The sequence below is a fragment of the Cryptomeria japonica genome, chromosome 4, assembly GCF_030272615.1.
Source record: "Cryptomeria japonica chromosome 4, Sugi_1.0, whole genome shotgun sequence".
Taxonomy (NCBI): Eukaryota; Viridiplantae; Streptophyta; class Pinopsida; order Cupressales; family Cupressaceae; genus Cryptomeria; species Cryptomeria japonica.
This window is the reverse complement of record NC_081408.1, coordinates 736,167,282-736,185,583: the sequence shown is the minus strand read 5'-3', so window position 1 is coordinate 736,185,583 and position 18,302 is coordinate 736,167,282. Positions and strand designations below refer to the sequence as shown.

The following is an 18,302-nucleotide window of genomic DNA, read 5'->3' as shown; positions in this document are numbered from 1 at the left end:
TGGCCCACATAATTTCATAGTGGAAGGGATATCTTCCCCTTGTATGTCTATCAGAACACTCCAGGAAAATGGGATTGTGGTTAGACACAATCCTAGGCTTTAAGAGTGGCATTGAAACCAAGGTCCCATTTGACTAAAATCATAAATATGTCCAATCTAACCTAAATAAGATGTTCCCCTTTCCTATGGTTGGACCATGTAAAATTTTGTCCCATCAAATCCACATCCAATAATCCATTCCTATTGATGAAATCAGCCAAGGCTTTCATACTGTCAGAGTAATTCATAAGCCCACCAAATTTTTCAAGGGAAAAAGAGGGGAATTGAAATCTCCCACAACCATCCAATAAGAGTCTAGATCATTCTAAATCAAAATTGATAGATCATTCCAAAGGGTCAAGTGGCCACCCTAGTGTTGGGGGCATAGACATTCAAAATACACCAAGTGTCAGTATGAGAAGTCAATTTGATAATTATGCAGCTAATTGAGGAGACAAAGGAGTCAGTTGATCTTGAAGGATCCCACATGGTAACCACCTCTCTAGAGGCCCCATTGGTGTTTCTATTAAGGAATCAAAGCCTAGCCAAATTTTTCCAGCAATAGTATTAAAGAAATTATTCATCATCTTTACTTCTTGAAGCAAGAGAATGTCAATCATTTTTTTAGAATGCAGATCTTGAGGGTGTATTACTTCTGGGAGCTATTTAGACCCCTCATATTCCATGAGAGGAACCAGGTTCATTTTTAAAATTTAGTTGAAGAATTTGTGGTCCTTTGCCTCCCATTGGTGATTTTCCTTACCACTTTCTTATGCCTAGTGAACCTTTGCAATTGGCGTCCAATCTTCAGTTCTGGACCCATGCCAATCTTCATATTTCTAGTTTTTCTTCTTTGTGATATCCAAACCTCATCCCGAAATAAGAAACAACTACTTAAGGAGGCCCCAGGTGAGGATAAATTATTTGGTGGTACATAAACATTAGCAGAAGCTTCCATGTTCGTCTGTCTAGTCATTTTTCCACTAACATGGGTGTTAGGGATAGGGACTTCCTTGATTTTGTTGGTCAGTGTTGTTGGGTGGGGAGGTATTTCCCCATATTCCAAAGGTCCCACTTTCCTAGGGTGCAACACTTCAATAGGTTGGAAGTGCCATTGGTCACTCCTACAATATTGACAAGAGGGGAATGTGCATCTTGTGGATGTTTTTCCTCGACTCTAAGGTTCGTATGTGTAGGGGCAATGACCTCCTTAACCTTCTAAGATGATTTATCAAGGGTTTCCATTAGCTTGATGAGCCCCTCTCTAAAGGGGTAGTCTACACTATTAGCCACTGACCTAGTCTCACCCGGTTCTGTAGCCACCTTAGTGGTCATGGCTTCCTTCTATTTAACGAGTTTTGGTTCCAAGGCCTTGCATTTAGATATAAAATGGCTTAGTTTGGAACACTTTTGGCAAAAGATCGTGGCATTCTCATAACTTGGATTTCACCTTGGTCACCTCATCCATCGCTACAAAATGTTCGAATGTGTTTCCAATCCATTGAAAGACCAGGTAAATGAACACAAATAGGGGTAGTCTTGTTCAAATTAGCGGTCGGGTTGAAACTAGGCTTCCATCTACGGAGAGAGAGGTGATGTTTACCATAAGCTCAGAGGTCTAAGAGAGGATCCGTACCATATCTTCCTCCATAGTGGATTTGAAGAAAAAAAGAGCCCCAAGCATAACACTTATGGAAACACTCCCCTTTAGTTTCCATTTGGTAGAAACCCATTTCCCTACCATCTTAATGGTTGGCTTGAAGAAAAAGAATTTTCCCACCAAAGTATTGTTCATCGTAAGAACAATGTGATCCACCACCGAGTTCGGTAGAACAATACTCGTGCCTTCCTCAATTTGCAAACATTCCAAAATAATGTTGGAGTTCGGGTTCCCTTGTGTGTTACCTACAAGCACACTCTTCCAGCCATTGGTATGTGTGCTTTCCTTTGGCAACACATCCTCTATCTCCTTGGTCTTGGAAACAATCTCATTGTTTTCTAGGATGGGACCTGTAGAATCCCCATACTGAGAGCCCACCTTAGCTCTCGACGCGGCCACATTGCCAATAGCGTTGGCAACGGTTTCCTCTAAAGGTAGGACGACCGTGGGGGGCACCTAAGATTGGGAGGCCACCTTATCACCAAGCATAGAGTCAACCCTTGAAGGATTGGCGTTATTTGCCACAAAAGTTGTCACTGTAGCAGAGTTTGGAGGAGGATCAACAAGCGGGGGGGGGTCTGGTCCCCACCCTCCACAAACACCATGTGTAGAAGCAATTCAAAATTTAAATTAGAAGTGGAGCGAGAAAGTTTCAGAGTGTTATCCTCCTAGGCATTAAAAATATTTAGAACTCTATTAGTTATGGTTTATTTAGGTTTAGATTAATTTAAGATTATGATAAGAGATAAAATTCAATAATGGCAACTATTCTATTAAGACTATGTTTTAGATTTAGAAATGTTTAGATTTACACTCATAAATTATTAAAATTTAATTACAATTAACCATATATGTTTTAATAATTAATAATTATAATTAACTAATACTCTTACAATGAAGTTTCTATATTGAAAAATGGGGTGCTCAAAACATTAGAAAATGCAAAGGATCAGGTACCAATTGGGTGGGGACAAATACATAAAACAACCAAAGTTCAAAATAATACATTGAAAAAGAATTTTTTGCAATCCAAATTATCCAATTTAATTTAACTTCAATAAGAAAGCTTTTTAAATCTTTTCCTCTTTTTAAATATGAGCGACTACAGATGATGTCATTTCATATTATTTTTTTCTATTTTGGATAATTAACGCACATTTCAAAATCCCATTGAACTCCTCTACAAAATTCATGGGACCAACAACTTTTAAACTCCAGCCTAAAAAATCTTAGCAACTCCAGCTCTATTTTAAGGAAGCCCCCCTTCATGGCACCCCAACCTTAGCTTATTTTGGTTAGCAATTCAATTTTTTTAGCAACAATCTATGGAACTAGTAGCCACATGATTATTTAGTTCTATTATTATTTTTTTCTCTTTTAAAATTTATTTCTAAAATTTGATAATTAGAAGATCATATTTTACAAATCACTTAAATTAAAAAAAAATCACACAAATGTTGATCCGAAAAATATCTCCTAATTGATTTTTTGAATGGTACATGATAAAACAATTTTTTTTTAAGAGCCATGCTATTATATTAAGATCTCTTAGGTGAAGAATCTTCTAACCCAGTAAGAAAATTATATATTTTGCTAAACAAATTCCTTGAGAAAAATATATAATTTTCCATTAAAGCTTCTCCTTCTTTTCAATCAATTTGGAAGGCTTGTTAATCTTCTTGTCAACTCCTAAGGTGGAAAAATGCCTCACTTCAACATGGCTTCAATTTCTCCACTTCATCTATTTGGTGGAACAAACACATCTTGTACCATGGGAAACCATTGTCTTTAGGTTTTTTGAAAAGTCTTATTCCTTGCATAAGAAAGGGATCAATATAGTTGGGGACCTTTGGAATTTTACTACCTTGAATTGGTTACCATGGCATATTGTTAAATCTCAATTGAGTCTCAAATTCAGACCATTTGTGATTTTTGTTCAATCCTTGGTGTCACTTGAGCTATTTATAAGGCTATGTACTCCCATTTAACGCAATTTTTTCAAAGACTAACTATGGTTATCAACTTATCCTTTCCTATTTTTTTCCCTTAAAAAAGATATACTTACAGTTACTTCCTTATTCGCCTATGAAATATCACCTAAACATTAATTGGAATTGCAAGTTTAGTGAAAGATTTTGGGCAAAACTTCTTGCTCAAATATTGAAATAAAAAATCAATGTTGAGGCCCAACTAATGGCTTGGAAGATACTACATTGCAAACTACCCATTGGGGGAAGGTTGAGGTGTATTATGGTCCAACCCTTTAATTATCCCTTTTGCCATGAACATGAAGATATAAAGTACATTTTCTGGGGTTGCCAATTTGTTAAGAAACTTTGAAATTATGTTTTTTCAAGATTTGTCAGCCATTTTTTAACATAATCTTAGTTGGAAAGAGCCCTTGCTTGGGGTTGGGCTTCATAATAATGTTATTGAATTAGATGCAAAATAGTATTTAATAATCATCATGATCATCATGAATTTGCAGTTTTTAAGTTTTACTCTGACATTTTTTATTGTCTTAAATCTCTTTTCTCTCATCTTTAGGAGGACGCTGGGAAGAATTTTAAGTTGGAATTTGAAATTCGTAGCATCAAACGCCAAGTTGCTTAGCTGCTTAGAAATAGGAAGCTCTACATTGCTCAAGGTCTCAGGCTTTTCCTTTTGAATTAGCATATCAGTTGGTTGCTTTTCTCCCAATTGTGTTATGGTTGTTCTCTTATTCAGTTGTATTTCCATGATTTACATTCATGTAACACTATTATGTTCTCTTTGTTGTTGTTATGTGCTACTTAGCTGGTCCTTGTTGTCTTTTGTTGGTTGTATAATCATGTCATGGTTCTCTTTGATCCTTCTTACACTGTCAATCTTATGTATTTTTTTTGCATTTCTTAATTTTTTTTAAAAGAATGAAAATTATATATTTCAATTACTTGTAATAACATTAAAGATATTATTGAATGGTGGGTCAAATAGTGCACATTTATTATTATTCTATGATGGCCTATAAGACTCTAAATATATTTGTAAACCAAGATTTAAAAGATACATATTTTATTAATTATTTTTTGATCGTAAAAATTCAAGTTTTATAGCAAAGGAGTAAGACAAAGGGATTTAAACACCAAAACTTTAAGTTTCACATTCTAAGTGTTTGACAACCCTACCAAATGCTTTCACATCATAATTTATTAATATTATATTCAATATTATTAATACAATAAATACTAATTACAAAAATAATTTCATAAGTTTTTCATAAGAGATGAATATTTTTAATAGCAATATAGGGGAATAGGGAAAAGGTAACTTACGAGGATTCTTTTGGTTCTCTATATGCAACTTAATTGTTTATAGCTATTGTTCTTAGTAGTAATGACACACATTGTGGGATCCTTATGCACCCCTTTTGGTTCTCTATATGCAACTTAATTGTTTATAGCTATTGTTCTTGGTAGTAACGACACACATTATGGATATCAATAAAGTTGCACAACTCTTCTAATTAAATAAAAAAATTCTAACTACCTAGTGATAGTAAAATCAACCTTATTGATGAAATTTAATAATGAACTTATAATTATATTTTTTTTGTTTTTTAAAATTAACAAGAGCTGTGATACTGCTAGAGTCCTTGCCTATTTGCTAAAAATTGATAAGTTATTGTTTGTTGTTATAATATTAAAAGGATTGTTTGTTGTTTAGATTTCACAAGGAGTTTAGTGATTGATATTATGTGGTTTTTGGCTTGTCTAGTACCTTAGGACAACTATCTTTATGTTTGCTGCCATTTTTGTTTTGACGTTGAAACAAACATACCAATATTTGGGTAGTGAAAGTGAAAGAAGACAATTGATGGAGCAATCTAACATTAGCCTCAAACTAGCAATTGCTCCTTGGTGTGCAATAGATATGCCAAAGAGGTGTGGAAGGTCAATTAGGGAATTTTTTTGTCTATTAGTTGCATACTCTTGTGTATTAAATAAGGTCAATTGCTAGGCCATTTAGCAAGTGATGTTGTTTCTGCAACAAAGGTCTTAGTGAAGAGATGATATCTTGAAATCAATTATACATCCACTTACGCAGATCCAATTAGGAGTAAAATAAAACCTATGAATTGAGAAGATATTTAGGCTCATGTTATGTTCATAATAGGGAGAGACGGAGAGATAGAGTGGGGAAGAGTGAGAGAGAGGGGGGATAAGGAGATAGAGATAAAAAGGGTATAGATAAAGACAGAGATGGAGGAAAGGGATATGGAGAGAAGGAGAGAAGGAGAGGGAGATAAAGAGATGAGATGGGGATAGATAGAGATGAAAGAGATAAATATAGAGATAGGAAGTGATATATAGATAGAAATAGAGTGAGGGAGAGATGTAGGGGTGAAGAGAGAGGACGAGATAACAAGATTGAGATAAAGGGGAATTTTAGAGAAGAAGTATGGAGAGATAGAGATAAATAGACATTGAGATACCTATATAGAGGCCTAAAAATAGTGAGAGGGATAGAGAGGGAGAGACATAAATGAATGCAGGGACACATGTCTAGAGATAGAGGGGGATGAAAGAAGATAGAGGGAGACAAATAGATATAGATATAGAGAGAGGTAGAGGGAGAGATAAAGATAGAGAGAGGTAGGAAGATAGAGAGAGGGATATAAAGCATAAGCGATAGAAAAATGTAGAGGAAGAGAGAGAAGGAAAGATAGATATATATGACAATATAGAGTGTAGAGAGTAATAAGGATTCATTGCCAATATGCACATGTTATGTTTGTGATAGGGAGAGAGGAAATAGAAGGGGGAGAGATAATATATAAGAAATGGTATTTAATATAATATCTTAAAATATTTGATATAATAATAAGTATAAATTATGTTATATATTTAAAAAATAAACAAATATAATTGAATAATAATTTTATATAAAAATTAAATATATAACATTTAACTATATAATATTATTATATGAAGTTTTTATAAAAAAAATAACATATTTATATCATATTATTTTATTTTATAAATTAATTTTAAATTAATATTTTATAAGAATTTTTTAAAACATAATAATTAACAATATGTTATTCTAATTTATTTCATTTTATTTTTTATTAATAATTAATTAATTAATTTTAATTATATAAAAAATAAAAAATAAAATAAAAATGTAAAAATTAAACCTTAATTATAATATGAGTCTAGTTCCTAAGTTTTCTTCAGCAACTATTCAATAGTAAATAAAAAGTAAAATTAAATTAATTAAATACTCCCGTTTACCGTAGATGGTTTAAGGAATATTTTTTAAAACCCTTTATTAATAGCAAGCGATTTAATATTGTTTTTTAAAAATTATTGGTAAAAGGAAAATGCAGTAGAAAAACTGTGTGAAAAATCTGTAGTTTACATTTAATATGCTGTCGTTATAATGTCATAGTAATTAAATATATGATTTGAAATCAATTTAAGCCGTACTTTGCAGCGAATGAAGGCTTGACAGCTGGGTTGCAATATACCTTGTATAATAATAGCAAATATTTTCAAAAATAAAATAAATAAACCTCAGCAAAAAATGAAACAACTAATGATTGATCAAAAAATTAATAATTTTTAAAATAGTTTAATAAGAACAAAAATAAAACTTTGATATAAATTTTTCAATTTGCACAGTTACCAAAACATGTGAAAACATTAATTCCCCACTTAAGACAGGGACTAATAATTTGATATTTGAATGAACAAAGATATTGAAAGATGGAACAGGATTGTCTCAAAACCATAGACACATGGAACAAACAATAGAAGAAATCAATAGATTTGCCTCGTACCTGGTACAATATATTTTGTCTATCTTAGCGTCAAATTGTGTTCTGTCGCTGTAGTCAACAACTTGGGCAAGTAAAATGACCTAGAATCCCTATACCAGGAAAGATTCCTGGATTGACTATTGGAATCGCAGGATTCTAACCTTTTAAGGAGCATAACTAAGAATCAAAGCGACTGAGCTAAATTTGAGACAGATTCTATATCTGAAATTCTGCCTGGCTTAAAAGCACATTAAGGTGAACAGTGCACCAGGTATGGTGAACCTGAAAAAGGCCTGATCTCTCCTTTGCTTTCATCAACAGCTCAGTGAACCAGGCATGGTGAAACTGACAAAAAATCTGATCTTTCTTTTGCTTTCATAAACTGCTTAGTGCACCAGGCATGTTGAACCTGAAAAAGACCTGACCTTTTCTTTGATTTCATAAACTGCTCAATTCAAGTGATCAAACACATGGCTGCCTGTTGGTGGATTGCCATTGCTTTTATTTGGGTGGGTAGTGTTGCGTGGGGTTTGAACTTGGATCTTCTTGATTGTGAAAATTCAGACGATGCATATCCCTCAGCCACAAATGGCTTTGGCATCTCATATCAAGAAGATGATGAAGGGAGTATGCAAGAAATTTTGAGAGCTGCAAAAAGACTAGAGGTCTTCAATTGGCTTACAGGCATACGCAGAAGGATACACGAGAATCCTGAACTTGCATATCAAGAGTTCGAAACCAGTGCACTCATAAGAAGTGAGCTGGATCAATTGGGCATAAAGTATAGGTGGCCTCTTGCAGAGACAGGTGTGGTGGCCTCCATAGGCTCTGGAGGTCGCCCTTTTGTGGGTATCAGAGCTGATATGGATGCTCTCCCCATTCAGGTGCCCAATTTGCAGTGCTATTAAAAAATTGTGCTGATTTCAGATTTCCTCTTTTTAAAGGTTGTTTTTGCGAGTAGTTGTTTGCATTATCTTTTTAGGTTGTGTTTATTCAACTGTTGTGTGTGATACAACACATGAATTTTAATTTAAGATTGCCAATGATAGATTTTAGAAGTTCCTACCATGCAGACCCGGAAACCCTTGTTTTGCAATTATGATTCCCCCCCGGCTATAGAATTTTAGGGAGACGACTGTAACTTAAAAGATACTAGGAGCAGTTATCATGCGACTGAGATTCAGACTCCTAATCTGACCCTAATATGATAACTAGGGAGATTCAGACTCCTAATCTGACCCTAATATGATAACTAGGGAGATTCAGACTCCTAACCTTAACCTAATACCATATTAGCTAGGACCCAACTTAAGACCTATCATAAAATGTTGGCTCACTCTATTACCCCTTGTTGATCTAGGATGTGATTGTTTTTAACATAAATGGCTTATTGATCCATCTCCTTTGAAGTCTTGAGTCTTAGGCAATTGTAAGTCTAGTCTTTATTCTCTTATAACATATATAGGGGAGAGGATTCAGTAGTTGAGCACACTAACTTCACGTTTCTCAAAATCATATGTGAAAATTTCAAATCACTACCATTTTTTTACAGTAGCATACTTGACATGTCTTCTGTTTATAAGTAAGTTTTCAGGGCAACATCATCAAATATGATGCCACATCAGCATGTTTTTGCAGAGGTGTCCAAAACTGCCCCAAAAAAAGTGAGACCGATACTTGTGCGTTGATGTGGCATCACATGATTTGTTGCTTTTTAGATCTAAGGGATACATTTCATTCAATCATGGTAGTGATTATCAGCAATAACAACTTTAAAGTCACAACTATTGGTGCAATGCTAAGTTACTGGTTCGGGTTCGGGTACCGGTTCGGGTTCGAAGAACCCGGTATGCCGGTACGGCAAAATTTTGAAAAGGGGTTTGGGTTCGTTTGGGTTCGTTAGTACAAAAACATGTAAATTATATATATATGCAACCTATAAGCATGAATTAAGATTAGCATGTCACATAGCATCATATAAACAACAAAACCAACATAAACTTGTAATCGTAGCATCATGATCATACCATAAGAGCATCATATACATCAAGTCTAATATCAAAATGATGAAATATTCAAGTATCATTGTTTCAACTTTCAACATTTTAAAGTTTGATCATTAAATGGATTCAAACTAAGAACATCCAAGTTTAATTTTTCAAATTGAGGACCTGGATTTTGCCGGCAACACCCCAACGGGGTCAAGGGGCAGCGCCCCTTGCGGGGGTCTGGGGGCAGCGCCCCCAACGGGGTCAAGGGGCAGCGCCCCCAGCGGGGTCTGGGGGCAGAGCCCCTTGCGGGGTCGAGGGGCAGCGCCCCTTGCAGGGTCCCGGGGCAGCGCCCAGGGCGCGCTCCCTGTCGCGGTACAGGGCGGGGTCGAGGGGCAGCGCCCCCGCCGGCAACACCAAATCACAACCTTCAAACCCACACGGAACTCCATGGCGTGCATCAGTTTTCTGTTTTTTTAAAACGTCTAATTTTCTGCTTATTAAGGTTATAACTTTCACTTTTTACAAGGCGGAATTGAAAAAAAAATTAAATTTGCATTGTTTTTTGACTTTACAGGCCGCCCAGCCACCCAGGTTCGACTGGGTCTGCTCGGGTTCGACTGGGTTCGACCCCGGGTTCGACCAGGGTCGAACCCACTCTGGGTTTTTCGAACCCTGGTCGAACCCAGGTCGAACCGGACCCGTACCATGGACCCGGTCGAACCCGGACCCATACCAGGGGGGCCCAGAGGCAAACCCGGTAACTTAGGTGCAATGTTGTCAAAAATATTAGATATTAAATCAACATGACAACATGTGTGAACATTAAATTTAACAAATGCTATCACAGCCATTAAAACGCGCTCAATTACTGACTTCTTTCCCTTAAATGAGAACTATTTCAAGACCATTGTAACTGTTTTAGATTTTGTATTTCAAACTTCATTCAAGAGCATTATTATCGCACTTTAATTGGGACATAGGTGTCCACTTGGTACATTGACTGCCATATGATTTTCCAAATTCCTTAAAATTTGAGGATCCTGATATTGGCCGGTTATTTGTCGTATTTTTTATTATCAATGAATGGTTGTTTAACATTTAGTGCTATTGGGGCCAGGTGAAATTTTGTTGACTTTGTTTTCCAATTCATTATTATTCCGCATATTCAAAAATCAGAAAGTTTAAACTAGCAAATATTTCTGAACAAGCATTGCAATACTAGCCTGTAAAATTTGAGACACAATATAGTAATAGAATGAGTCATGAGAGATTAATAAGATTTCTCGGCTATGTTAACTTACTGAATATTTTTAACTTACTCAATTTACCTAATGAGATAAGGATAATATCAATGATTTTGAAATTACTCAATTTACCTAATGAGATAAGGATAATATCAATGATTTTGAAATCAGTCACAGGCCTTTTCAAAACAATCATGGAAACCTTAAAACTCTCATCACTCAAAGTTTTTGTACTGGTAAATAATCAGACAGGCTTGAAAGTATTCCCTCCACCCATCCTAGTCCATAATAGCAGTACTGCCATATCATTTGTCACTAAAACATTCAGCAGTTATCACTGAACCATAAGGATATGCAGCACTTTATGTCCTGAACGGTCCTATGAGTACTATCACAACATTTGTAAATTACTAGAAGCTAAATTCGTATCTCTTCCTACACCCAAAGTCACCTTTACCAATGCACTGAAGGAGCATGGTCACCATGCTTTCCTTGAAGACTGGAAAGCTCGCACCTGTGATAGCAACAAACAATAAAACCAAAAAGTGAAAAACCACTGTACACCATTTCTTCATAGTCAACCAACTTCAAGGATTTGCAAAACACAATTGCGCCATATTTTCCATTGCTGAAAGTTGTTCTTTCTTTGATAATCATATAAGATATGGTTTATAATTAGTTGGGGTACATGCAGGAGGCAGTTGAGTGGGAGCACAAAAGTAAAATTCCGGGAAAAATGCATGCCTGTGGGCACGATGCCCATGTGACCATGCTTCTGGGTGCGGCAAAGATATTACAGGAGCGAAGGCAGATGTTGCAGGTTTCTACAGTGCTCTATACCTCTGCCTAGTAGTTTATAACTTTATATCTGTAAATGAATGAACATGCTAGTACAGTCTTCTACTCTGACATTCTCACTTTGTCCCTCTTTCTAGCTTAAATATACTTGGTTCTTAGAATGGATCATTTTAAATTGTTTGACCAAATAAACAGATTTTGTAGATTCAATTATTATTGACATAAGCAGGAGAGGCTTCTTCTCTCTTGATGTTGAGTTCATTACTGTACTTGAAACCTCCTATCAAAACCTACGCTTAGTTCAGTTGTTCCATGTTCTCAAGGTGCTGAAATGAAGAAGTTATTAAAGGATAATCTGATAAACATCATTCAGACTTTAATAAAATTTGTGAGAATAAATCTACTTTGATCAATATCAATTTCAGATATTGTTATAAGGGCTACCTCCTAGGTCTAGTGGAGCCTAAAGTGTAGAGGGAAATTAATTTGTGTCTTCCATTCATTGGCCACTGATCTAAGAGTCTCAAAGACTAAAGATAGCTACTTTATAGAAATAATCAGAGAATCAATTGAAAATACCAACAGGTTCAGCTCGAAAATTAGTATATTTCTGGTTGAAAATTGTTCCTGATCTTCTTTGTTCGTGACCATTCTGTTGGATGTTTCAGGGAACTGTTGTCTTAATCTTTCAACCAGCAGAGGAGAGAGGTGGTGGTGCAAAAAGAATGATAGAAGATGGGGCTTTAGAGAATGTAGAAGCTATATTCGGAATTCATGTCTCTAGCTATTATCCAACTGGTGTTATTGCTTCCAAGGCTGGGCCTTTATTGGCAGGGTGTGGTTTCTTCAAGGCAGTCATAACTGGGAAGGGAGGACATTCGGGAATTCCTCAACATGCAATTGATCCTATTCTGGCAGCTTCTGCTTCTATTGTTAGCCTTCAGCAACTTATTTCCCGGGAAGCCAACCCCTTGGACTCACAGGTATTTTACATGCCTTTTACATAAGATATGCACTAGTCAAATGGAGATGACGGGAGCACACTTTAATTGCAAAGAAACAAATCCCAACCCAAATATCTTTTGTTCATTCTTGCTAGTTAGTAGTTGATATACTTATTGAATGCATGCTGCTTATGAAGCAGATTATTCTATTTTCTCTTACTCTACTAAGTCAGGTACCGAATATATGTTCCCTTAGCATTCAGAGTAGACTGATTTAGGTTCAAGTTTCAATGGGATGTGCATGTTGAGAAAAATCAGAAATCCTGTTATCTTCTGCATCCTTGTCCAAGTTTGTCTGATGTATCCTGTTCTTTTCCAATTATTTCTGTAAATCATAAAGGTGCTTTTCCACCTAGTTCAATTATATACCACCCAGTTTCTACCTTATGACTAAACGGGGAAGCATACCAAACCTTGACAATCCACCTACTACCTAGATTATCATCCAAGGAGAGTATCACAGGGGGCTATAAGTATGTGCGTTGAAATTCATTTGGCAATGTATTTTGTATCGAGGGTAATTAATCACATGTGGAGGAAAGGACTTGGTAGTCGAGTGCATTTTAGTGGTTGTGATAGTATTTGTTGATTTAATGTCCACATTTGTTGATTTAATGTCTAATATTTTTGACAACATTGCACCAATAGTTGTGACTTTAAAGTTGTTATTGCTAATGATAACTACCCATAATTGAATGAAATGTATCCTTTAGATCTAAAAAGCAATCAATCATGTGATGTCACATCAGCGCACAAGTATCAGTTTTACTTTGACAATAAAGGGGGGTAAAAATTTATTCAAAACAGAAGAAATACAACAACAGAAAGCAAAAGCCCAGCAAAGAGAGGATTACAAGGACTTGTCCTAATCAACAACTTGATCCAATTGATGAGACAATTTCGGAGAAAGTTGTCCCCTATCCTCAATAGATCAGCCCTCCATAAAGACAAAAGCCCACTTAGCAAGACAATCAGCCACACCATTCCATTCCCTGGGGATATGAATGAAAGTAATAGACTCAAAGGAGTTAGAAAGCAAAAGAATTTGACGAATAACCAATTGTAACTACCAACTGACACCATCACACTTTTGCTGATTCAACAGAGTCACCACAACCTGGGAGTCCGACTCTACAACAATTTGTTGCCAATGAAGAGTACAACAATGCCTCAATGCAACCAAAATAGCAAAAGCCTCCATATAATTATTCGTGTGAAAACCTTTGTAGATAGAAAACAGAAATTGAACTTGCCCCAAGCTATCACGTCCCACTCCACCAATACCAGCATGTCCAGGATTGCCCCTTGAAGACCCATCAGTATTGATTTTCAGAACACCAGGAGGAGGTGGGCTCCGATGGCCCACTCAAGAGATCCTTCGTAAAGGATGACGACACCTATCTCGCATAAGCTGTCGAATCCTCTGCACACCTGGATCGGGAAGTGAAAAATCAAAGCGGTTACATATGTCCATCTCCCTAGGAGCCACTCCCCTTGCAAGGTCACATTTAGCCGAAACTATCTTCCGAACAGAATGCATAATCTTCAACCACACATGTTGAACATCAAGCTGGACATCTTGGAAAATACAACGATTTCTCTCCAACCAAATGTGCCAAATAATAAAAGTTGGACCTTAGGACTACGCAATGTGAAAAAAGGGAGTATCAACGGGAGCATGACCCCAACAGTCCCAAAACTCAACCAGAGATGAAACATGCCAACATGTACAGTTCCAAGTATCCCACTAAGAATGCCAAATCCTCCTGGAGAATGAACACTGAAAGAAAAGGTGACATATAGACTCCTCACTATTACAACAAAGAACACACATAGAGGGCCCGCAAAAATCCCTCTTACATAGGTTATCCCAAGTAAGACATCAATTCTGAACCACCAGCCAAAGGAAAAAATTACATTTAGGCCAAGAAAAACAATTGCATACATATTTCCACCAAGACACCTCTACATCCCCATAAATATGATGAACAAGCTTCATATAGCTAGCAGCAACTGAATAATTCCCAGATGACTCACGACCCCAAGCTTAAATATCAGGCCCCTCTAAGGAATTACTGCTCCGAGAAGCAAGAATATGGGCCAGCTCTTGCCGAGATTCCTCAAAACCCCCTGGTGGCCACTCACTAGGACCCTTCCATTTGTAACCAAAAGCAAGCCCAAAGTTTTGAATTGTTGTATAATGTCCTACTAAAGTCCACCCAGCAGCCACAAAACTATCATAGAGAGGCTGTAAATGAGTATACACATAAAGAATGGGAGGATTACCATCTTAGGAATCCAACCCAAAAAGAGCCTCAAAGCCCTTATTACATATCCAAAAGAGAACCTCTTTAACCAATTGCGCCCTAGTTTTCAGAGTATGCCAAATCACAGAGCCTCTACCCTCCACCATGTAACTTTTTTTTTGGGCTGTTTTAGACACCTTGACAAAAAACATGCTGATGTGGCATCATATTTGATGACGTGACCCTAGAACCTTAATTATAAACAAGAGACTTGTCAAATATTCTAATTCCATTTTAATATTCATCACCAATAAAAACAAACATAATTTGACCTCATTTTGATCATTCTCCCTGAAACACCCTAAAGCACAACATTTCACCAAAACCAGACCTCTTCTACTGTTAATACTTTTTTCCAACCTTTGACATCCATGTGTCACTTTGGACACTAGCATGCTAGTGTCCCAACGATTTAAAATCCATTTTCCCACTCAAGGGATTGTAACGGGTTTTCAACTGTCAGATTGCCTTAGACTTGGGGAAACTTTTCATTTTTGGAAAGAGATCTTTTCCATCCATTTCTCCCTACATCATCTTTTTTACCTTAACACACTATTTTGGAAAAGCTAACATATCTTCTGCTATTAGCATTGTATTTACACGGCAATGGCCTGGCATACTAAATGAATAAATGGAATTCAATTACAATGGTTTAAAATGAGAAAAATACAACATAGTAACAGGTTAACATTTCATCAAACACTTATAATCTCATAAACGCACAAAAACACTGCAGTTGTTAATTCATTCCAAAATGAAAAACCTGAGAAAAACCCAGTTTTTTAATTACCCGTGTTTAAGTGCAGTTTGTTTGTTTGTTTGGTTTTTTTTTTTATGTTGGGGGTGGGGGGGTACACAATCTTTTCGATTGCGTTTTTTCAAGGTTTGACCTGGATTTGACCAGGAATTTAATGCTTTTTAACTGAACTGGGCATGATGGCCAAACCCGCTTGCAAAGATTTCACTGGGTACTGACATTTAACTGCAGGTTTTTCCCAGTTTTTAGACTGCGCAGATCCACGAACACCCCTACTTCCATGCAGAATAGGGTTTTGACTGAGGCAACCTGTTAAACATGCTCAAGGCACAAGCACCCCTTCTAATGAATTCTCAAGCCTTTGCAGCCTTCTTCAGTCCTTGCAGCCACTTTCGACACACATTCTATATCCCTTGTGCTCTTTTTCTCTAGTTTCATGTTCAAAATCAAAACATTTCATTTATCTAGTTCAATCTGAAATTTATTACTGTCGTTATCTTAGAAAATCAGATTAGCAGGTGAACGAATACAAGAGTGAAAAATAACATGTTTAGTTCATTTCTTTTTCTCATAAGCTTATAGCTACATACGTGGAACTCCTATTTTAGAGAGAAAGAATCATTTTAATTTTGTAGCTGCATTTTTTCGATTACATGAGACTGACCTCAGGGTAAAATAAGAGTCCATAATCCCTCCATGGAAACACATTCTTCGTTTTTTATTTCAAGCTCATGGGTGTTTGTTCCAGATTACTATCATGTCAGTTCACTATAAACTATGGAAATTACTCAGATCTCCAAGGTTTGTACTGAAATCTAGGAACATATACCCTGAGATAAAGCAAGCGCACGCTGATGGGAATGTGCAGACAATCTCATCAAAGCTTAAGAGTTAAACGAAGTTTTCAAGGGAATTGGATGTAGTAGCTGGTGGTATAATATTAATCTGTGGTTGGTTGTATTCGGACATTGCATTCAAGTTTTCAAACACATACAAGAAAACCGCTTATAATAATTCTTCTACATTTGAACTTGTATATTCATGAAATAACGCGTCTGTGTTTCAGCATGTATCATTATGTGATAGTATTTTCATATGATTTTTATATTATGAATGTGTAACAATCTTCATACTAAAAAGCTTTGACATCTTTCGAAAGTCGAAGGTTGATGTACTTTTCAAAGTGTCTTGGGAGATTTGTTTTCGTTTTTGTTATTTTTGGTATATCATTTTCACAGGTGGTAACAGTTGCTACATTCAATGGAGGTGATGCCTTTAATGTAATTCCGGACTCGGTGACAATTGGAGGCACATTCCGTGCCTTTTCAAATGAGAGTTTTTACAGACTCAAGCAGAGAATAGATGAAGTATGTATAACAGCATAGATCTCTAAAAAAATCAACAATTTTTAGATGTCAATCAATGTTTGTTTGCAATATATAATCAAATGGAAATTAAAGGCTGCTATTCCCCCTTTGTTTAAGTGTGACCTGACATATTTTGTTATCACAGATAATTGTAGGTCAATCCCTTGTCCACAGGTGCACCTCAAGTGTGGATTTCTTAGAAAAAGAGTATCCCTTTAATCCACCAACTGTGAACGACATAAATATGTATGATCATATGCGTAAAGTTGCAGCTGATTTAGTGGGTGCAGATAATGTGAAAGTCATGTCCCCTCGCATGGGTGCAGAAGACTTCTCTTTCTATTCAGAGAATATACCTGGAGCTTTCTTTTTCCTTGGAATGAAAAATGAAACATCTGGATCTACTCATGCGGCACACTCTCCTCTCTTTACTATTGATGAAAATGTTCTCCCACTTGGTGCTGCAATGCATGTTGCTATAGCCCAAAGATATCTCAATGATATCGTCAAATCAAAGGTTGGTCACTCTTTAAGTCAATGATGGCAAGGCTCACTGTTCCATAGGCTTTCAATGTTTAGTCTCGTAGACATTAAAGTTTTTTTTTCTTCCCAATGAATGCTTCCCAAATTTTTAATTTTTAAGAATTTAGTTAATTTTTAAAAATCTAGATTCACTCACCTCTCTGCCTTCATGAAAAGGCATCACTAATCATAAAAGAAATGTTAATGTTCATTATGCAAAGGTGAAAGTAAAAATCATGACGAAGTAAATTTATCCAAAATTTGTTACTGTGCACATTTTTTAAATGCAGCACAAATAATGATGACAAAGAGTCATAGTACTTTGTAATATACCAGTGTTAAATCTTTGATTTACTGAAAATGGTCATGACAAGATTTCATAATACTTAAAATAAGGATTCCATACTATACTGGATTGAATACAATGAATTATCCTCTTTCATGAAATCTTATGGTGGTCATAGACTAAGCATTGTGGTCAAGAACGGTGCACAATAAATTCTTAACTGTAATTCCACAAATATTGTCATAGTGTACATCTGATTTTCACAGTTTATAAGAATGATAAATTATCCTCTTTCATGAAATCTTGTGGTGGTCATAGACTAAGGATTGTAGTCAAGAACGGTGCACGATTTGAATTCTTAACTGTAATTCCTCAAATATTGTCATAGTGTAAATCTGATTTTCACAGTTTATAAGAATGATAGTAAGAGCTTCTGTGATGTAGATTAAACCTCTGATAGTAAGAGCTTCTGTGATGCAGATTAAACCTCTATTTTCGGCAAACAAATCTCCAAAATGCTGCTCA

General features: G+C 36.0%; 1 protein-coding gene across 2 annotated transcripts; it reads left to right on the top strand.

Moving 5' to 3' along the window:
- The first annotated feature begins 7,433 nt into the window (after positions 1 to 7,433).
- Positions 7,434 to 17,633, top strand: LOC131027452 (IAA-amino acid hydrolase ILR1-like 1). Of its 2 annotated transcripts, XM_057957529.2 has the most exons (5): positions 7,436 to 8,386; positions 11,432 to 11,557; positions 12,204 to 12,518; positions 16,841 to 16,969; positions 17,115 to 17,633. In XM_057957529.2, the coding sequence occupies exons 1-5, from the start codon at positions 7,973 to 7,975 to the stop codon at positions 17,508 to 17,510; spliced, it is 1,380 nt and encodes a 459-aa protein (XP_057813512.2). In that variant the 5' UTR covers positions 7,436 to 7,972; the 3' UTR covers positions 17,511 to 17,633. The 2 variants fall into 2 exon arrangements, with proteins under 2 accessions (XP_057813513.2, XP_057813512.2); XM_057957530.2 differs by lacking the exon at positions 11,432 to 11,557 and having other exon boundaries at positions 7,434 to 8,386.
- The last annotated feature ends 669 nt before the right edge of the window (positions 17,634 to 18,302 follow it).